Source organism: Penicillium argentinense (assembly GCF_028826775.1).
Source record: "Penicillium argentinense strain IBT 30761 chromosome Unknown utg000004l_segment0_segment0, whole genome shotgun sequence".
NCBI lineage: Eukaryota > Fungi > Ascomycota > Eurotiomycetes > Eurotiales > Aspergillaceae > Penicillium > Penicillium argentinense.
In genome coordinates this window covers 4,366,989-4,387,403 of record NW_026622663.1, presented here as the reverse complement: position 1 = coordinate 4,387,403, position 20,415 = coordinate 4,366,989, and the positions used below count along the sequence as shown (strand labels likewise).

Here is a 20,415-nt window from a genome sequence, read left to right as displayed (position 1 = left end):
CTTCTATAGTTATTCGTTACAGATAAATTGATTTCATTGCTCAGCATTCATACTCCAACCTTATGCTGTGGCCAACGCAATGCCGACGTCCAGTTCTCGTTCTGGTCTTTTAGCTCATTTGACAACTCTGCGACAAGCGCCTGTCCGCAACCTTGGGCCCACCAAAAATGGGCCTCCATTTCTTTCAGAAGAACCGCCCAGTGCATTAGGATCAGAAGTTGAAATGGCTGACGCACACGTAGCCCATCCACAAATTCTCTCTTGACGTAGGTCAGCCAAGCTAATATCGGTGCAGGGTGTGGCGCGTGAGTGAACTTTGCCAGTGAGTCCTGAAGAGAATCGATAGCTTCTTGATTGATATGAAACTGCGCAGAGTCTGTGTTTACAATGCAACGATTCAGCTCTCGGAGTTTCTCGATAGCTCCGGCCATGTCTGCGTCCAGCGGAGTATTTTCCATGCGCCAGAAATCGTATTTGAAGAATATGGTTGCCTGTCGCCATGGCCTGCTGATGCGTGATATTTTGCTTGCTCCCTGCAAGAGCTCGAATACTGTCATCATCGTTTCTATCATGCTAAAGCATTCGCCCCGATATCGGGCATTTAGTCGGGGCAATGCGATGCCAATGAGGGCGATAATTGCGGAGTGAGCAAAGACAGCGTCGCAATTCTGTGGTGTCAAGTGACTCAAAGCCTCTCGAAAAGGCGCAAAAGCAAGTTCATTGCAATGCAGCGCGGTATCCAGAAAAGATAGAGCTTCCTCCGTGTCTGAGGTAGTAGCTACTGTATGAAGGGCTGAGAGGGCAAAGATGCCATTCAAGAGGAATTCATGGTTGTATGCAAGCTTGGGAATAAGAATCTGCCAGTCCTCCATGTCTGACTCGTCGCCACAGAGGCTTTTATATGTCTCTGTGGAAAATTTGTGCATCAATTGCAGATGTCGTACATCGTATGTTCTAGTCTGAAGATTCGGCATAGGACTAGCTGGTGATTTGGGCTCCGCTGACGTCGACGTCGGAGACGGTCCTTCGGCTGGTCTTTTCCGAGAAGCGGGCTTTGTATAAGTGCAGGAAAGCCCCCGAGAGGTGCATGTAGTGCACAGGGGACGCGTCTCGTCACACTGGTCCTGTTAGTCGCTGGAGAGGAGAGTGGCATGGAAGTGGACCCACCTTGACACGCCGCTCTTTGCACTGGTCACATCCATTTCTGGACTTCTTGTGAAATCGACGAGGCATTATCTGGTCTCTTTGTTATGTTCAATATCTCAACGCAGCTGAAACAGACCCAGGTGATGCTGAGTGGAGGTAGTTGGACGTTCAACGGGGCCAAGCGGTAAACGATGAGCGGGGAACGATAAACGATAAGCGAAGTACGATAAACGAGATACGAGGAACGAAGCAGTACAATAAGCCCAAACAAAGCATGATGACACAAGATCTATGACGATCAACGAGGAGACAAGTGGCTCTGATGTATATTAAGGTGCTTGAAGTAGGTCTACTTTTCGCTGGACTGGCTTTGAAATATATTGATCTTCTCCCCCCAGCTGCAAAATGTCGGACTTCTGCACTGAAATCACACCTCAGTGTCCCGTTGAACTGACCACGTACGGCTACTATCCAAACCTCGGCGGCAATACATTTTTCACAATCTATTTTGGTCTCCTCGGGATCGCGCAGGTATGCCTCGGAGCTTATTTTCGGACATGGACGTTCCTCGCCGCGCTCGGGATCGGTACCTTCATGGAAGCGGCTGGGTACGTGGGACGAATCCTGATGCACTACAATCCATGGTCAACGCCTGCATTTAGACTGCAGATTTTCTGTTTGATTCTGGCTCCCACTTTCATTGCAGCTGGAATATATCTCACCCTGAAACACATCATCGTCTATATCGGACCCGAATATTCTCGTCTGAACCCGAAACTTTTCACCTGGATTTTCATCGGTTGCGATGTCGGCTCTATTATTCTACAAGCTGCTGGTGGAGGTGTAGCCAACGCGGCAGGAACAGACCAAGATATGATCAATGCAGGTAATAACATCATTATTGCTGGAATTGCTTTTCAAGTTGCCACTATGTCCATATGTGGGATTTTGGCACTGGACTTTTTTATCGCGTCGAGGAAGCATTGGCGCGGAGGATCCCCACGGGAAGACATGACCGAAAAACGCGGGAAAAGAATGTGGTGGGGGTTTTCTGCCGAGGTTGCGGCCTATACCACCGTTTTGATTCGGTGTATCTATCGGTGAGTACTATTTTAATGATCGCTCAAGTGGTCTTTGGTGTTGTTCTTACTAACGGCTTTTAGTCTGCCTGAGATGGCGGGTGGATGGGGCAATAAGTTAATGCAGAATGAGATGGAATTTCTCGTTCTTGATGGAATGTATGTCTACCAGAGTTTGCCCTCTCCAGCACCAACCGTTACATTGCTAACGTCTGATTGCAACTTCAGGATGATCGCTCTGGCCTGTTTATCTTTTACAGTCTTCCACCCCGGCTTATACTTCACAACGATGCGCACCACCCGAAGCCTACAAAGATGATTCTATATGCTGGGGATTTTCGATCGATCGATTTATTTTGTAATATTATGTCAAAGCAACTTACGATGGAAGTTTGATAATCCATCATGCTAATTTCACAAGAGTTCACATCCAGTTGTATATCTGCCTAGTAATTACACACAGCAGCATAGAAGAACTTGTAGAAAACAGGCTGGCTGCTCTGTGGTGCGCTACTAGGTTTTCTACATCTTCACTATCCCTATCCTTGAATTATGTTTCGATCATCAGAATTTAGGATACATACTAGAAATTAGAAGTATTACGATAATCATACATCGCAACTTTATTTGCTTACAATAGATGGCGCTCAAGTCCAATCGGGTAACGTGCGGGTGCCGATAAGATCGGCGCGGCTGCCGAGGAACTTCCAAGGTTGGACACCTCCTACCTCGACCGACGTCAAGCTGTCCCCGCTTCACCACCGTCCACCATGGCCGACTCGGAGTACACCGACGATGAGTTTGAGTATGAGAATCCGTCGTCGCAAGCAGTGGTCCTAGTTTGTCGCCCGCTCTTCTGAGAGACCGCCCTGCTAACACGAGATAGGACGCGCTCCTGACGCCATTCCGCGCGTTGGTATCCAGGACTGCATTGCGCATCTACCTGAACACCTTGCTATTGATCGGCACCACTTTCATCCTGCTAGGAATATCTGGCCTTGCATATGGGATTTTCTACCTGAGGTTCATTCCGACAGTCGGAGTCGACCGCGAGATTCATCTGCAATTCGGGTGGGCATCATCGCATTACCGCGTCCACCACTGGCCGACCGTGTACTGACTTGAACTGCCTCACAGCGATACCAATCCCTGGGGAACCGCCTCCTTCGGCTCCGAGTTCGTGCATTCGCAGCCCTACGATGTCGCCGTCGCACTCGACCTCCCGCGTACCCCTTCCAACCTTGATGCGGGCAACTTCATGATCGACCTTACACTCTACTCACCCCAATCCCAATCCTCTTCCGTGCTTGCTGCTGCGACGAATACGCCCAATCCTATCTCGCATTCTCGCCGACCGGCCATTTTGACCTACGCATCTCCACTCGTCGATATTGCACGGAGGTTGGCGCGCCTCCCGCTCTACGTGGTGGGCTGGAGGCGCGAGGCCGAGCGACTGGAGGTCCTGATGCTGGAAAAAGTCAAGTTTGATCGTGGGTCGCGGAACCTACCACAGAGCCTGCGGCTCGAGATTCAGAGCGAGGCGAAGATGCAGATATATTCTGCCCGAGTCGAGTTTCGAGCCCGATTCACAGGCCTTCGGTGAGATTGTCCTCCCAGACGAGATTGAAGCCGATGAAACACATGCTAATATTTTCTTCAGGTGGTTCATGTATCGGTGGAAGATCACCTCTTTTATTGTGTTCAGTTCCATGTTCTGGACCGTCTCTATGGCATCTGCGAGCCTGACTTGGTTCGTCGTGAGCTCGATACTGCAGTCCGGCACAACACCCAAGCAGGAAGTCAAGGAAGAGTCGGGGGTACCACAGGACCATACTATCAAGGAAGAGTATGAATCAGAAGAAAGCAACTCATCTAAAACTGACAAGGTTCGGGTAAAGAAAGAAGGAGAGTATGGTACCTTGCTTCAGAGCTATCCCGCCGAGGCCAGCGACGCGGGCATTGGATCAGGATTGGAAAGTGCCGAGGCCATGGGGATGCAAAGGCGACGGGCTCATTTGCCCGAAGACGATCAGTAAATCTTTTCGTTGTGAATTAATGATGTGCAACGACTTTGCGAAGATGAAATACCCACAATGATGCTCATGCTAATGCCACGCGCACATATACCCACTATATGGCGCCCGCGCGACTAATTCAATTCCAATATTTTATCACTTCAACTTTTTCTATGCGCTAATTTATTCGCCCGAGCCTACCCTAGCACTATATCATCGAGTGTATAGAGATCTCATCCTCTCATCCTAATACCCGAGGAAGACTGCACGGATTTGACCTGCAGAAAGTAGAACTTCAAGGCACGCTAGGTCTTGATCAGAAGCGCATCGGTCACTAATTCTCTGTCGGCCCAAATTCAAATTTTCTTGAATCTGATCGGGTAGCAGTGCTTGCCTGGCCGTACCTGACGTGCTGCCAAACTCGTGATTTCGATGTTCCGCGGATAAAAACCGCCCGCGCGGGGAAAATCTCCGATTCCTCCCTTCCCCTCCATCCCCTCACTATCTTCACAATGCACGTCCTGGTATGTATGAGCTCAAGATCATCTCGAGCAAAGGTTATCGGCTCTTCAATTAATTCAAGAAAAGGTTACCAACGACGATGGCCCGCCGTCAAACAAGTCGTCCCCATACGTGCACTCTCTCGTACATTCCCTCCAAGCCGCGGGGCACACGGTCTCGGTTGTTCTCCCCCACCAGCAGCGATCATGGATCGGTAAGGCGCATATGGTCGGCGCATCAGTGAAGCCGACATACTTCCGCCCGGGTACTCTACATCAGGAGGATGGGACCGTTCACCACCTCCCGCGGGGAAGCGATGGCGAGCAAGACGATGGCGGTGATGAATGGATCCTTATTGACTCAACGCCGGCCAGCTGCGTTCAGATTGGCCTATACCACTATTTCCAGGAGCGAGGTCCCATCGACCTCGTCGTTTCTGGTCCAAACTATGGCCGTAACACCACCGCACTGTTCGCCATGTCAAGCGGAACCATTGGCGCTGCGATGGAAGGCGCCGTATGCGGAAAGCACTCGATCGCCTTGTCCTATGCTTTCAGCTCCCGTGACCATGACCCCATTGTCATTGCCGAGGCCTCAAAGCACTCTGTCAAGCTGATTGAATACCTGTGTGCCAACTGGGGCGACAATGTCGATCTTTACAGCGTGAATGTCCCGCTCGAGCCTGGTGTGAGCCAGAATAAGGTCCTCTACACAAGCATGCTGCAGAACAAATGGTCATCTGGTAGCTGCTTCGAGGCCAAGGACCCTGATGCTACCGAAGACCCTGAACTGCAGGAACAGCGTCTGCGCATTGAGAGCGAAATGATGGCTGGAAAGGGAACTGCCCCGACCGAGAAGCAGGACAATCACGCCCGACTCAAGCACAAGCACTTCAAATGGGCTCCCAACCTCTCAGACGTGTATCGCAGTGTTGAAGAAAATGCTCCTGGAAACGACGGCTGGGCCGTCAAGGAGCAGATGACCAGGTAAGTCGGCAGTGCTTAAAGAATAAATAAAATAAAACAAAGTATAGAGAAACTGACCAATTCTTTCTGTATCAGTGTCACGCCTCTTCAAGCATGTTTCATGCACACTCCCGACATCTCGGGGGAGATTAAGCTGTGAGTGGATATTTCGGCATGATGGCTATGAACGTTTCGTCTCAGATATGCACGGGGTATATACACTTTAGATATCTGGCTTAGCCGATAGACGTCATGCTTCCCCCTTCCTATTCTGCATATGATTCGATATCTCGATGTGCTTTCTCGTGTGATCATGTGGTGTCCTATGGTTCTGATAGATGAGGTCCCTGTAGATCAGATAACCAGCCTACTGTGTACACTATCGTGGATTGCGATGATCCCTACGTCCAAGCCCTCGTCAACCAGGCACTCACTCGCCGACTTGGAAATACTGCCCGTCGCCAGCAGATCACCGATATATCCGAGTTGCCCGATTCGTCTGCGCCGGTATTCCAGTACCGCGAGTATGAGCGCCTCGACTTCGAACACATCATGTGCCGGCCCTCGACCTCCCTTTCTAACGCCTACATTATTCGAAAAGCCTTGATCCGCAAGCATTACCTGTCGAACACCGTGGCCAACTGGATCTCCAAAAACCCGGACAGTATCCTGCGGCACCATTTCAAGCCTGCCTTCGACTTCGAACTCGATTACGCAGAATTCCTCGACGAAGCGCTTCTTGAGGCGTATGAGCTGCGCGAAAGCATGGCGAAGAATGAGGAACGTCCCGCATCCGAAAAGGAATGGTGGATTCTCAAGCCCGGCATGAGTGATCGCGGACAAGGAATCAGGCTCTTCAACAGCGAAGACCAATTGCGTGAGATCTTCGAGGAGTGGGAAGAAGACTCCGACAACGAGGAGAGCGGATCCGAGACAAATGAAACACCAGAGAAGGTAACTGAAGCGCATGACGCTGGCATTGTCACTTCCCAACTGCGCCATTTCATGGCCCAGCCTTACATCGACCCTCCCCTTCTTCTCCCCTCATCCTCCAACCGCAAGTTCCATATCCGGACCTATGTTCTCGCCACAGGCTCTCTCCAGGTCTACGTCTTCAAGGAGATGCTCGCTCTCTTCGCCGCCAAGTCCTATTGCCCGCCTTGCGAGGAAGATGACGAAATCAAGGATCTCGCCCGTCATCTGACCAACACCTGTTTCCAAGAAGGCGGCAGCTCGAACGAGGGAAGTGTGCGTCGCTTCTGGGATCTCGACCACCATGTCCCTGGTCTTTCGAATGACTGGAAAGAGAAGATCTTCGAGCAGATATGTGGTGTGACGGGTGAGATCTTTGAAGCGGCGGCGCGAGGCATGATGGTGCATTTCCAGACGCTGCCAAATGCCTTTGAGCTGTTTGGTGTTGATTTTCTGGTCGATTCCTCTGGGGACGTCTGGCTGCTGGAGCTGAATGCGTACCCAGACTTTGCGCAGACCGGCGAGGATCTGAAGGAGGTAGTTGTGGGAAGATTGTTTGAGGAGATGATTGACGTTGCCGTGAAGCCGTTCTTCGGTCTTGGTTCTAAGGAAGCAAAAAGTGACCTGAAGCTGGTGAGGGATTTGGACCTTGGAAGACGGAATTGAAAGTGATTTCATGGTATCCTCCTGTGCATTTGCAGGGCTGGACAATGGGTGTTAACAAGAAAGGAAAACCGGTGTTGTTGTCATTATTCAAGAGGCGTTGCCTAGAAGTTAGGAACATTATACAGGAATTGATCATCGCGTGGTACCAACGCGCTAGTTTCCTATGATTCTCAATTGCTATAATACATCTCATATGATACGTAGGCGGTGTGTATTATTCTAACTTGTCGTTCTTCCAAAATATCCGACCCTCGAACAGCCGACGCGCTGTACGAAAGACCGTCGCAGAAGTCAACGCACCATTCGTATCGAAACTCGCGCCGACCAACAAGTTCCCGCTAGCATGTCCGATGGTGATGCCAGCATCATCGACAGGTTTCTTGTCCGCAACAACCTCCGCTACCATGCTACCTGGTACTCGAGCCGCAGCCGCCAATGCCAGGGCCACAGTAATAGGTACAGCCTTATGCGGCTGTCCAACCGAGAGGGCTCGAGCTAGAATATCGATATCGGCTGACGTCTGCTTCTGCGCTGTATCGCGTGACCCTAGACCCGAAGGAGACGCAACGAGGCAGATCTTCGGCACGCTGCCAGGTACCGCTGCAGGTGTATCTGCAAGGCCCATCTGGACACCCGCCTGACGACGAATAGAATCCAAGCGCGAAAGCAGGTCCGGATGCACAGTGATCTCATCTGGCATCAAATTACCGTCGACTCTAAGATCTGCGGCTCGGACAAAGACGCATGGGTTCGCGGCGTCAACGCAGGTTGCCGGGATGCCGTCGATGATGTCGATCGGGTTACCGGTTGGAAGGAGTTTCCCTGTTGCTGAGCCGGCTGGGCTTATGAAATCTAGTTTGATGCGGGCAGCAGTGCCTGAAACGCCGTCTATGGAAAATTCACCCGTCGCAGCTGCTTCCCCATCTATAATGGGGAATGAGGAGTGGATGATCTTGCCGGTATTGGTGTTGTGTATGCGTACTGAGACGGAGTCTGCATTCTCCTCAATCAAGGGGAAGAGCTGAGCATCGACCGCGTACGGCCCGACGGCCGAGATCATGTTGCCACAGTTGCTAGAGTAGTCGACGTCGGTATTCTTGATACCCAGTGAAACGAAGGTGTAGTCGACATCCGCGTCTCGATGGGTCGACGGTCCCACGACGCAGATCTTACTGAGACTGGAGATACCCCCTCCAAGTCCATCGAGCTGGCGGCCGTATGGATCGGGACTTCCGATAGCCCCTCGAAAGATTGAATCCCATTCTTTGCGGTCATGCGGGAGGTCCTCTTGCTTGAAGAAGATCGCTCTGGATGTCCCGCCGCGATAGTAGGCCGCTGGTAGGGAGTGCTGCTTCGTTCGCAGCCCGCGTTTGCAGACAGTCGCAAACGAGGTCGACACGGAAATTCGCAATTTTGAGCCGGGCATCTTAACTCAAGTTTCCTCCTGGATTGTCATGGTGATTGTCGAGAGAGGCTGGAGAGATGGACATTCCGGGACGTGGCAGCAGTTCAGCAGTTGGGAAAGTACCGACGATCGGAGGCGGATGGCCGCCGCGCGGACAAGCGCCGTCAACCCATTTCCTTCCTCAGTGTTACCTTGACACAAATGCACCTTCAAGTTGACATGAATGAGGATTCTTTGTCTGCTCCCGCACCGAGTTTATACCATATCACCCTAGCCAATCCCCAATCCCCACTGGGCTCAGATCTGGGGAGAGCCACACAAGTGGCTGCTCGCGCATTGGATAGCAGCGAACCCACATCAGAAGGCCGAAATTTTGGGGACTGTACCGTGAGACCGTGACCGACTGGTATGTATCGACATTTTTTGAATGTTTACTTCCGTCTGACCTTTCATTTTAGTAATTCATTCCACGGGGAACAAGCCTTATATGTTGAAATCGTTTAGAGCAACACTTTGAGGAAGAGTCTGGGTGATCTATGGCACGTGACTAAATTGATAAATTCTGCTCATGTCAGCAATTGTACTGCTTAAACGTGGCACAAGATCCATAAAAAGCTGAGGCAGGGGAAATAACCGTAGGATATTTTTAATCAGTGGGGTCAAGTAGCCAAAGGCGGACCACCTTACATCACCACTGCATCATTGGTCTAGTGGTAGAATTCGTCGTTGCCATCGACGAGGCCCGTGTTCGATTCACGGATGATGCATTTTTTTATTATTATCAGTATAATTATTATTCTTCTTCTTCTCGAGATTAATATCTTCTCATCTTTCACGAGAGAAATACCTTTTTTTTCCCCCAATATTGTCAAGGTTCTTGTGACTTCAGGTAGACCAAGGCATTCCCTCTTTCGCTCAAATCGGGTTGGAGAGCCAGATATGTTTTGGCCACGGAAAGCTGGCAGAAATATATATCATCACCACTCTTCAGCGGCACCACAGTTGTCTCAGAATGCTTAAAATTCCGAACGCTGGTCCGAATAGTTTTTAGCTGCGACGGACAATGAGGATCAGAGCAGGCGATCAGTGAATCGGTCGTCATCCAGTCGTGCTCGTGGGTCATGCGTTGTTTGGTCGCCAACAAGGGCAGAACAGAGGCTGGGTCCGAGTCAGCGATCGATTTGACCTCGCCATAAATACAATTCTGCTCATCGCGCACACAAGCTATAGATGCTGATTCCCTGACCAGCAGGAAGATACAGCATCTCGCCCTCGAGCGTAAAGTGATCGCCCTCCGTTGCTCCGCACATGATTCGTTGGCCGGCAGGACATATCACCTCGACGAGCAGAAAGGTAGCTTGACCAGAAAGTTGCAGGACCAAGTCCGACCTATTTGAAGCCCATGCGACGGAGCCGGTCGCAACCTTGGAATGGCCGGCCTTTCAGGTAGGTCCGCGTCCCGACAACGGCTAGAACGCCGGCCTCTCCACTTTCCCTCTGCATATTCGCCAGCATGCGCCTGCTTATCTCCCTCTCCACGCGAGAGCGTCAAACGATCAAGGTAGGCTATCTTGGCGTCACTGTCTTATTATGCTGATAGACAGTCTATATACCCGTCATTCCAGCCTCGGCATAAGACATTTGCTTCTTACCATTCCTGGGAATTTCCACTACTGTCAAGTCTGGCACAAACATGGAGAAGATGAGTGAGTCACAGGCGAAGGACGTTGAGATAGAGATGGCCCCTAGCATCTCCGAAGGAGAAGGGGAGGGGATCAAAGGAATCTCCAATCGCGTCATATTAACATGATTGCTATTGCGGGGATGATTGTACATTCCCCTATTCGAAGTCTATATGACTCAGTTCAGTGGGCTAATGGTTCTGATTTAACAGGGTACTGGCTTATTCCTGAGCTCCGGTCAAGTTATCGCCATTGCCGGCCCGGCAGGTGCTTTTCTTGCGTATATTATCATGGGATTTGTGACAGCCGGAGTCTCGTATACTACGGGAGAAATCACAGCCTTCATGCCTGTTACTGGTGGATTCATTCGACATGCCACCACATTTATTGAGCCCGCACTGGGCGCAGCAACCGGTTGGAACTTTTGTACATCCACCTCGAGTCCTATTCAATTAATCATTGCTGACCTGCAAAGGGTATACAATGGCTATCTCGGGTCCTGATTCATCATCGTGATCAATTTCTGCGGTGTTCGTTTTTACGGAGAGGCCAGTCAAGCCGGCTCAATGCCCTAGACCTGACTAATGTTCTCCTAGTCCGAGGTGATTTTTGCCTCACTCAAAATCATGCTAATCGTGGGTTTGATAATCGGAGGACTTGTCATTGATCTCGGCGGTGGTCCTAACCACCAGCGCCTCGGGTTTCATTATTGGAAAGCCCCCGGAGCATTCAACGAATACATCGATACAGGCTCTGCTGGAAGATTTCTCGCATTTTGGAAAGTGTTATTGACCGCTGCGTTTAGCTACGGAAACATCCAAGTCGTAGCGATCTCTGGCTCCGAGACAGAATCCATGCAAGGTCATTCCAGCTGCTACGAAGAAAATCATCCTTCGTGTATTTCTCTTTTACGTTCTCAGTATCTTTATCGTTGGACTAATCGGGTATGTAAGGAAATTGTGACCTGCACAATATTTGATGGAATACATCTCTAACGCCTCTATAGTCCATACGACGATCTCAACCTCAGCCTCTCCACTGGCACAGCACAGCAATCACCTTTCGTCATCGCATTCCAGCGTTCTGGGGTATCTATTATTCCAAGCATCATTAATGGAGTAGTATGAACTTCTGCCCTTAGCAGCGGTTCAACCTGCATTTTTAATCGTATCTCGAACTTTATTCGGCCTTCGTCGAGACGGACATGCGCTAATTGTTTGAAAAATGCAACCGATTCGGAACGCCATACTATACAGTGGGCCTGAGTGTACTTCTGCTTCCACTCATGTACATGTCTCTCGCCAGTAATTCCTCGATAGTGTTTGGCTGGTTTGTGCGAAATTAATTATGTCACAGCTTTATATGTCTTTTTCAAGTTCTTTTTGAAATCAAAAATAGTTCCACTACATGAGATGGAATTGCGGACTGAGTTACAGGCTATTCATAACCAGCAGGAGAAGGAGGCCTGGTTACAAAGCGTTGGGGTCGAGGTAGGTCGTCCATGGTGGAAACGTCTTGTTCACACAATCTAGATCCCTTATTCGAGTTCGTAATGTCAACAAATGGACTGAACAAGAGACACGACTTGTACATACCAGTGTTCCATATGTGAGAAGCTTGATATCATGCTTCTCGCAAAATTCAATAATCCTGACAGTTGGTCGCGAATCAATAAGTGAGACCTGGCTTTGTGAGCACATTCTGGAAAGGTGAAGAATGAGATGTTTTACCTGGACTTGGTGACTATCTTTGACACCACTTTCAACAACCCTTCGCATATTCTCTGTGTCAAAATTGCAAAGACCCAAGTGCTTTATTCGATCATCCTGGGAGAGGTACTTGAGTGCGTCGATGTACTGAGTATCGTCATACTGTGTCTGAAATCAAAGTTCAATCACCAATGAGACATGAGGACGGCTTAGAGCTTACATATTGCCAGTGAAATTGAAGAAGGTCAATTTTCTCGGTCTGTAACCGATGGCACCGCTCACTCACGTTTGCACCTATAGCCTCGGGTGTGACACTCATTGGGTGGAAAACACAAAATTTTGTAGCTGCGAACATGGTATCCGAAATGGGGCTCGATTTCCGGCACCGACCCTGTACACATCATTAGATAATCATCATTAGACAGTTTACGAAGACCGGAAGGAGATACTCACAAAAATGATCTCTGCATCCCCGTAGTGATCAGCCGTGTCAAATGCCGTAAATCCATTTTGAATATACTTCCAGAACTGCTCCCTGATTTGACATTGTGGAGCTGTTCCCCAGGCCGGACTGGAAAGCTGCCAGAGGCCTATGAAAAGTCGTAGGAGAGCAAGGCTATTGCCGAGGGCGAACGTTTCTGGAAAAGTTTTCACATGTTTTTAGAGATGCTAAGCTCTTCTGATATCTCATGGGAAGATGTAGGGTCAACTAGGTTGATCGTCGCTTCGAGGCCTCGTTCGAACGGGAAAATCCCGCCGCTGCCCTCCCAACTAAGTTTGCAGGGCTGAAGTGATTTGAGCAGGGTATCCAGTGGAAGGCGCTCATCAGGAGAAAGCTCTCTCACCCCACTAGGCACCGAGAGGGTCTTTTGAACAGCTGTTAGAGTCTGGATAATTGTACCATCCACAAACGCAAGCTGTCTAGACATGTCGTGGTCATCCTCCGTGGCATTCGGGACCTGACCGCAGCAAATCATACAGCAAACGCGCTGGCAAGTTTCCTTGACAGATGGTATTGACAGTCCAGAGAGATCGTTGGTTCTTTTTGCGGTGGCATTCGAGAACCCAGAGACCGTTTCGTGGATGAAAACTCGGGTCTGTTCTTCAAATGCTGCAGTACAATCAGACCTGTTCGCCAGCAACCCACGCATCACTGCTCTCAGGCCGTCAGCCAAGAGGTTGGCGATGATGCTGTCCGCCATCATGCTGACATGAGCCGATTTGTCTATCTTGGTTTCCATGTTGAATTCTGCAGCTATCAAGCTATACATCCACCGGGAAGTATCAAGAACGATTCTGTTGTAGTTCGTAGCGACAGATTGGACATGCGTGTGCTTTGAGAATAAGATAGCTTCGCTGGTCGGCGAATTTCCGAGATCAGTTATGGATGCGCTGAGATGCCGATGACCGGCCTCTTTGATTTGGAAGGTAAGTCACCGGTGACGGCCGGTTGTTATCGCGTTGAGATAAGTCTCTGCTGGTATGTATCGAGATGTAAGTTGAGTATATACCAAAAGATCAATGGATTAGGAGGCTAACAGCCTAGGATGACAATATTCGCCCGGAGCAGACTGCCTTGGGGTAGGTTAGGCGAGGGGAAAGATCACACTGCACTTGTGACGCTGTTCTCCTCACTTCCCTCGATTGTCGACTGAGCCGAACTTGGCCACCGGAATTGCTTCAGCCATACTGGGGTGCTAGCTTCCCTAGCAGTGAGGTGCCCTTTTACAGGCACTGCTTAAAACCTTGACCATGTCGGCGCAGAAAGGGATTGGCGTGCGACAGGAGACGAAGCCGGTTGAGTGAGAAGACCAACCCATCACACTCGAGAATCATCAACTGATACTCATCAAAGCATTGAATGCATGTATGCCTTGTCGGAAAGCCAAAATGCGATGTATGGTGGCCCATGATGCGGTTGTATGTGATCGTTGCTTGCGAAAGTCTTTCAGTTGTACATTTCGCCAGCATCGCAGAGGCCGGAACCCGGGACAAGGTAAGAACGACCAATCTGTCCCAGAGACGCCATTCTGAGTTATCTCATAGAATCAAGCCTAAAATAAATGGAGGAGGCACACACACACGAAAGATTCTCTTGCAGCGCATGGCACAAAAGTCAGTCCACCCATCTCCTCCAGAGTTGACGACGTGCCCAGCTCCTGGATGCGCCCAGAAAGGCTACAGCCAGATGAGTTGTTAAGCCACAGACTATGAGGGGAAAGTTTTCTCTTCAGAACATACTGATCCCAGATCAACAACGAATTTAACTGCTGGTAAGAACGGGCTTATATCTGCACATGACCCTTGAATTATGCTTGGTCAACTACGAAGCTGCCCAGTCTCTATTTGAAAAGTGAGTTCATTTATAGCCCCCAAAAAGCTGACATACTGACAGACATGGGTAGTTTTATGATGAAGCTCAATACATACATTTGCCAGCTAGATCCTCAGCTACATTACTTCGGCTATGTACGAGAGAAAAGCTCTTTTCTTTTCACCGCCGTGCTGACAACAGCCTCGAAGGCATTCAATACAACCTTCTACCCTGCGCTTTATATGCATGCGGAGGAATTGCTCTCCCGGTCTCTACGCCTAGGCGAGAAATCTATTGAGTCGATGCAGACATCTCATTCTAACATATTGGAAAGGGTCCAACGATACCCGGATTTGGATGTTACTTGGAATTGCGATAAGGATGGCTCTTGATCTAAACTAGCACAAGCTAGAAACACATGAAACAGCCTCAGGAAGCCATCTTACAGACAAAAAAGCCAGAGAAATTCGAAACACAGAGAGGACATGGCTTGTCCTCCTCGTGTATGACCGCAGGTATCAACCGATGTTGATGAGTAAATTATTGTACTCAGTGCTGACTTTGACTAGCGTCAGCCTCCAAACAGGGAAACCGTGGATGATTGACCGCAATGAATTGACTGAATCAGCTGATAGTTGGTGTCCGCTCGGCATTCAAAATGATCGACTTTTGTCAAGTTTTGTGTCGCTGCGCTTGTTAACAGCTGATTCAGTAGAATCCATACGCTCCTTCTCTCTGCCACGAGAAAGACTTCTGACAAGTCTCTCTAAAAACGAATGGAACCCTGGGAGAGCAAATGGCTTTTCTATTGCTGAGACCGGTGTGTACGATTGAAGCATACTCGACGTGGCTCAGAATCGAACACATGAAATAGAAACTTGTCATTCATTTCTCGTCCAAATTTACGGAGCCCATTCACGATTGCAATTGTTCTCCATCCCAGTTCAAGATACACTGATATCCCTCAAACAAAATAACTCACCTGATATACGGCCCCTGATGATCAGCTACGAGAGTGCTGTTCTCATGCTACGACTAGTCCATGACTTCTCTTCCTATCTGAGTCTTGCCCAAGACTCGTTTCATGTAATGGCCGCCTATGCAGCGGTCTTTCTTGTCAAGATTGACTCTAAATTAAGTCGGCTCAGAAGAGTTGAATTCGACTGCGATGTCACTGAGGTGATTCAGAACGCTGCAACTTGCTTCAACAGCCAGCCTCAGCTTCCTGGTTGCAGCTGCTCTTGCAAGTCCATTTCATGAACAATCTTCTATCTCAATACCAGAATGCCCGCAATAACTTATGCCAGAATAAAATCGCGTTAAGGTCCTCGAATACTCTACCCCAAGTCTTTACATCAAGGGGTATTCTACAAGCCGCCGTGACTAGTAAAAGAAGCCCCGTGTATGTCTTCATATTACCCAGAAACTACTATCAGCAGTATGTAAGCTATGGCAAGAGAAGTCAAAATAATCTTCACTTCCGGAGCCGCTTGAGGGCCTGGCCCATAGGTTCGCCGGCCCGCAGCGCCTCCATAGTCTTCTCGTCAATCTGAAAGCGTTCCTGGCACAGCTCCACAATTTGCTCGGTCAGAGAAGGGGGAACAACAACAACCCCGTTCTCATCGCCGACGAGGATATCCTCAGGGTGGATCCAAAGATCACCCTTGAACTGCACGGGGACATTGATTTGCGATGCGCGAGTGAACGTGTTTGACCCAAGAACTGATGTCCCCTTTGCAAACACCTATATCCTAATTAGAATTTCATATCGTAGATAGATGTCTATGGAGCTCTAGTCCTCATAGAGCGAGAGCACTCGAGGGAAGAGGTTGCAATCCGCTGACAGCAACATTATGAAGCGTACTTACCGGAAACTTCATGTCAACATGCTCCTGCGTGTCGCGCATCCGACCATCTACCATAACCCCCAAAGCGCCCAGCTTCTGGGCTCTGGTCGACATGAGGCCACCCCAGCAAGCCGAGTACATACCCTTGGGCTGCTGGATGTACATGATGTGGCCTGCTTTATTCGCATCCGCGAAATGAATAGGTGGAGTTGGTCCAGGACTATTCGTCTCAACCATCTTCACTGTGATAGCGGGACCACAAATGCTAGCCCCGGACCCAGGAGAGTACATGCTGAGTCCATCTAGGAACCCGCCATATGGATACTTCAGCTTCACCAGCGCGTCACCGATCTGGAAGGTATCGTGTTAGGAGTGTCTCTTCGAGTGTCGAGGCCAAAACGACATACATCACATGTAGCGAATCGCTTGAGGCCCTGCAAGGCCTGAGAGGGTTTGCTCATTCTGAATAGCGCGACAACAATGCGAAGCGTGTCGTTGAACGGCGAAGAGTGAAGGCGAGAAGAAGCAGGATGAGGTTGCGGGTGGGTCCCGCGTCGGTGGACCACCGGCTACAGTTGCAGGTGGCAGGCACTTGCGTACTGCTACTGTATATAGGATATCAACTTGATGGTATTCGCTCTCGGTAGCCACTAGCAAGATATTTGATCTTTCGAAGACCCTAGAATTGCAGACTTTCAGCTTTAATTTTCCACTTGTGTCTTCTCATGGATGAGTAGGAGGGAATCGTTTTTTGACATGATCATCCTACTAGTCTTGGTAGTCTAGGCAGATGTAGGAATGTCGCTGTCGAATCCGAAAAACAAAAAAATCATATCGTAGCTTAATTCATATACCGGCAAATCTCGACCATAGCAACAATGCCTTAGCCAAATCGTTCCTTCGCCAGAGTTCGCAACCACCCGATGGTCTCATCCTCCTTCGCCCGATATTGCTGAATCCGTTCCTCTCGCTCTGCAGCTCGAGCCCGAAGAATCTCCTCGCGCCGGATCTCTCGTTCATTCTTCTTCCTCTGATTTCGCTCCTTCTCCTTTTTGAGAGAAGCCAAATCATTATCCCCAGCCCCCATGAGCTCTTCCTCCGGAGCGGCTTCAGGAGACCCTCCACGCGCCTGTGCAAATGCGTGGTTAGCTGCGGCGGCCTCCCGCTTCTTCTCAAGTTGTCTTTCTCTGGTACCAGGCTCGGCACGAGGAGCCACTTCATCTTGTAGATGTCGCAACTCCGCCTTGTGGAAGCGGACCTCAGAGCGATGCTGGTCGCGAGACTCCTGACGGGCAGCGATTGCGTCTTCAATTGCGGTTTCTGGAGATGGTCAGCCAAGAACATCAAGGTGTGAGGTACACAGGAAACATACCTCTCTTGAGATCGAGATCTTGCATATTTGGTATTGTCGGACCAGGGTGTGCCATGGCTCTCATCGAGCCAGGCTGTGGAAGAGCCGGCCCGTAGTCATCATCGTCTCCGTCATCTTCTGCAGTCGGAATTTCGCTACCCGCCTCTTTTCCTTTTTCTGCAGACTGATCGCGGTTATAGTCTGGCGATGCTCGTTCCCTGTCTGGATCTTGCTGCGCGTACTCTGCTGCATTTTCCTGCGCCCTCTTCAACGTTGCAGGATCATACCATCCCTCAGCAAGTTCACCACGGTTCCTGTTCGGTCAGCAACAGGGTATTGTCGATAGGGTGTTTGCGACGAACCATTTCCCGGTGAAACTCTTCCATCGGCCCTTGACTTCGTCCTCGTCGAGGTCTTCAATGAATTTGCCCTTCTGGATGTCTAGATACATGGCAAACATAGGCTCGTAGATCTCCAGATCCCGCCGCCCGAGCTCTCGAGCCTGGTACGGGAGGACCACTGGCGCGGAAGGCTTTTTGACTCGTCTGTCATGGCGTTCGCGGTCACGATCATGTCCTCGATCCTTGTCATGTCGATGGCGATGTTCGGATCGGTGCTTGTCAGATCGGTGAGGGGAACGCGAGCGCGAGCGGTCGCGATGTCGGTGACGGTGGGAATGCGAATCCGCATTCTCGTGCCGACTTCGATGATGACGGCGTCCTGGACTGCGTGGATCGGAGGGATATGATCGTCGGGAGGTTGGTTCGGGGGAAGGCATTGTGGCTATGCCTGGCTTGGCCCTAATAGAAGCAATGACTTGCCGAATGACTCGAGTTGGTGCTTGGACTCGGAAAAGTTCAACTTGAGGTCGGTGGCTCGGAGCTTCAAATCCATCAATTCGAATGCGCCGCTTATCTTATCAGCAGCACATTCCAACGATAAAGCCCGGTTGCCGCAAAGACGTGAGACCGTTGAAAGCTCTCAAACTAATACAAGTAACAACAGAAATATAATTAAAAGATAAGTTTCCTTTTTAATGCTATCCAAGTTTAAGTGACTAGTAGAGTGAGTATCGGTCTACAATAGGCAAAGTGTAAGAAAAAAGAAAATCCGTTGTGGCAAGTACATAGAAGCGAAGAGATATACAGAGCTCAATCTACTCATACTCCGGAGCATTCACCAATTAGCTAGGAGGAGCGCTCTGCTCATTCTCAGAGCTGGCCGGCTTGTCATTGGCAGCGGGGGCCGGGCTGGACTGAGACGAGCTCTTAGAGCGGTTGGACGCAGCCATTTGCCAAGCTGGGATGGAGGCGGATCGGCCAAGCTTCGCCAGAGGACTATCCGAGCTCTGCGGCGCCGGAGCTGCAGCAGCTGGGGCAGCAGAGACAGTAGCAGGTTCTTGTTCGGCCGGAGTCACGGTGGGCTGCAGGCCATTCGGAGCAGAAGAAGCCGCCGGCGCGTCCTCGGATGTCGATCGAGGCACGGCAGCTGGCGCCGGGGTCGCAACGGGAGTCGGAACGGGGGTCGGAACGGGGGTCGGGTTAGGGCTACCGACAGTCCGGCCAGCAGCGGGCGCAGCACCGCTGCCACCCAATCGGTTACCCAGCAAGACCTTCAAGCTCTTCAGTTCAGCTCCAAGCTCCTTCAACCGGTTCTCGTTGCCCTCTCGTGCACCTTCAAGAGCCTTGGGGATCGCATCCTTCAAAGACTTAACTTCATCGTTGATGCGACGAGTTTCATCATCTCTCCGGCGCGAAGAGGTCTTCAGATCCGAAACGAGGTTCTCAACGTCTTTGAGGGCCGCATCCAGGCGCTCGGTACGGGCATCCTCCGCGGCCTTCAGGGCTGCGGTATCCGTGGAAAGTTGATCAATCAATCCAAATGCGCGCGAAAACTGTTCGTCGATATTTTCCTTATCTTGCTCCAGCTGTGGAGGGGTGGGGGGAGCAATCAACGGAGCGATGTAACGCTGTACCAGATGGTTAGGATGTTGAGATTGTAATGCATCAATACGCGACAAGAGTAAATGCATACCTTGCCCACGAAATACAATCCATATCCAACTCCACCCATCACTGTCGCCATAATGAACCAATCCCTCCAGTCTCGCTTAGGCGGCCTAGCACGCGATCAGTCAGTATGGGGGCTCGGAGAACTGCCGTGCGGGGTTGGACCTACTCTGGAGGAGGTTGCCATTGGCCATATGGAGGATAACCATATCCTTGGGGTGCTTGTGGTGGTGGTCGATAAGCGACCTGTTGTGAAGAATACCCTTGCGAGGGTGACACAGCACCAGTAGCCGCGGCCGCAGCGGATGGGTCTTCGCCGGCCCGAGATAGAGCAAGATCGACCTCCTCTTGCGTAAGATTCTTGGATTGAAGGAATGCGACCCTTTTCTCAATAGGCGATGATGCTACGGAGGGATCCTGTAAAACTGTTCATGATTAGCGCGTGAGTCGCCATATCCGTTTCCCAAGGACGATGGGGCCATACAGGTCACCTGGAGAGTGTCAGTTAGCGATCGTAAGGAATATCAACTCGGAATTAATGAGGAAGACTCACAGCAGACGCAATCAGCTCCTCGCGCGGAGCCATGATGGAGGAGTGTGAACCGCAGTGGAAGGATGCAGGAGGGAGGGACGAGCAGGGGAACGGCCGTCATCGGCAATCGCCGTGGACCTCGGAACTCACGACCGCCAAGAGCTTCCCCAGACCGAAGTCTCGTGATTTCCGGATCCGCTGTTTTTCCGGGTCGCTACACCG

The 20,415-nt window shown here is 50.4% G+C and overlaps 9 protein-coding genes across 9 annotated transcripts; 3 read left to right on the top strand and 6 right to left on the bottom strand.

The window, feature by feature from the left end:
* Positions 1–47: 47 nt before the first annotated feature.
* On the bottom strand, positions 48–1,233 carry N7532_004566 (Zn(II)2Cys6 transcription factor domain-containing protein; the record flags this gene model as incomplete). Its single annotated transcript, XM_056617060.1, has 2 exons — positions 48–1,124; positions 1,168–1,233. The coding sequence occupies 2 exons, from the start codon at positions 1,231–1,233 to the stop codon at positions 48–50; spliced, it is 1,143 nt and encodes a 380-aa protein (XP_056477417.1).
* Positions 1,234–1,551: 318 nt separating this feature from the next.
* N7532_004565 (RTA1 domain-containing protein) lies at positions 1,552–2,250 on the top strand (the record flags this gene model as incomplete). The annotated part of the gene is made up of 1 exon (XM_056617059.1): positions 1,552–2,250. The coding sequence occupies one exon, from the start codon at positions 1,552–1,554 to the stop codon at positions 2,248–2,250; it is 699 nt and encodes a 232-aa protein (XP_056477416.1).
* Positions 2,251–2,908: 658 nt separating this feature from the next.
* N7532_004564 (uncharacterized protein) lies at positions 2,909–7,344 on the top strand (the record flags this gene model as incomplete). The annotated part of the gene is made up of 8 exons (XM_056617058.1): positions 2,909–3,064; positions 3,112–3,296; positions 3,363–3,824; positions 3,886–4,257; positions 4,503–4,570; positions 4,782–5,727; positions 5,803–5,862; positions 6,060–7,344. Coding segments are annotated over 8 exons (3,534 nt in total), but the record flags the coding sequence as incomplete, so codon positions are not given.
* Positions 7,345–7,558: 214 nt separating this feature from the next.
* Positions 7,559–8,770, bottom strand: N7532_004563 (DUF453 domain protein; the record flags this gene model as incomplete). Its single annotated transcript, XM_056617057.1, has 1 exon — positions 7,559–8,770. One exon carries the CDS (start codon positions 8,768–8,770, stop codon positions 7,559–7,561), a length of 1,212 nt encoding a protein of 403 aa, XP_056477414.1.
* Positions 8,771–10,262: 1,492 nt separating this feature from the next.
* On the top strand, positions 10,263–11,596 carry N7532_004562 (amino acid transporter; the record flags this gene model as incomplete). The annotated part of the gene is made up of 6 exons (XM_056617056.1): positions 10,263–10,310; positions 10,644–10,907; positions 11,028–11,213; positions 11,281–11,375; positions 11,438–11,519; positions 11,573–11,596. 6 exons carry the CDS (start codon positions 10,263–10,265, stop codon positions 11,594–11,596), a joined length of 699 nt encoding a protein of 232 aa, XP_056477413.1.
* Positions 11,597–11,900: 304 nt separating this feature from the next.
* Positions 11,901–13,381, bottom strand: N7532_004561 (uncharacterized protein; the record flags this gene model as incomplete). The annotated part of the gene is made up of 5 exons (XM_056617055.1): positions 11,901–11,945; positions 12,027–12,308; positions 12,361–12,531; positions 12,594–12,675; positions 12,795–13,381. 5 exons carry the CDS (start codon positions 13,379–13,381, stop codon positions 11,901–11,903), a joined length of 1,167 nt encoding a protein of 388 aa, XP_056477412.1.
* A 2,547-nt stretch (positions 13,382–15,928) lies between these two features.
* N7532_004560 (RraA family protein) lies at positions 15,929–16,762 on the bottom strand (the record flags this gene model as incomplete). The annotated part of the gene is made up of 3 exons (XM_056617054.1): positions 15,929–16,198; positions 16,323–16,652; positions 16,709–16,762. 3 exons carry the CDS (start codon positions 16,760–16,762, stop codon positions 15,929–15,931), a joined length of 654 nt encoding a protein of 217 aa, XP_056477411.1.
* A 422-nt stretch (positions 16,763–17,184) lies between these two features.
* Positions 17,185–18,430, bottom strand: N7532_004559 (uncharacterized protein; the record flags this gene model as incomplete). Its single annotated transcript, XM_056617053.1, has 3 exons — positions 17,185–17,621; positions 17,674–17,966; positions 18,015–18,430. 3 exons carry the CDS (start codon positions 18,428–18,430, stop codon positions 17,185–17,187), a joined length of 1,146 nt encoding a protein of 381 aa, XP_056477410.1.
* Positions 18,431–18,835: 405 nt separating this feature from the next.
* On the bottom strand, positions 18,836–20,247 carry pex14 (putative peroxisomal membrane anchor protein (Pex14); the record flags this gene model as incomplete). The annotated part of the gene is made up of 5 exons (XM_056617052.1): positions 18,836–19,621; positions 19,687–19,771; positions 19,831–20,086; positions 20,146–20,152; positions 20,215–20,247. 5 exons carry the CDS (start codon positions 20,245–20,247, stop codon positions 18,836–18,838), a joined length of 1,167 nt encoding a protein of 388 aa, XP_056477409.1.
* Positions 20,248–20,415: the final 168 nt, after the last annotated feature.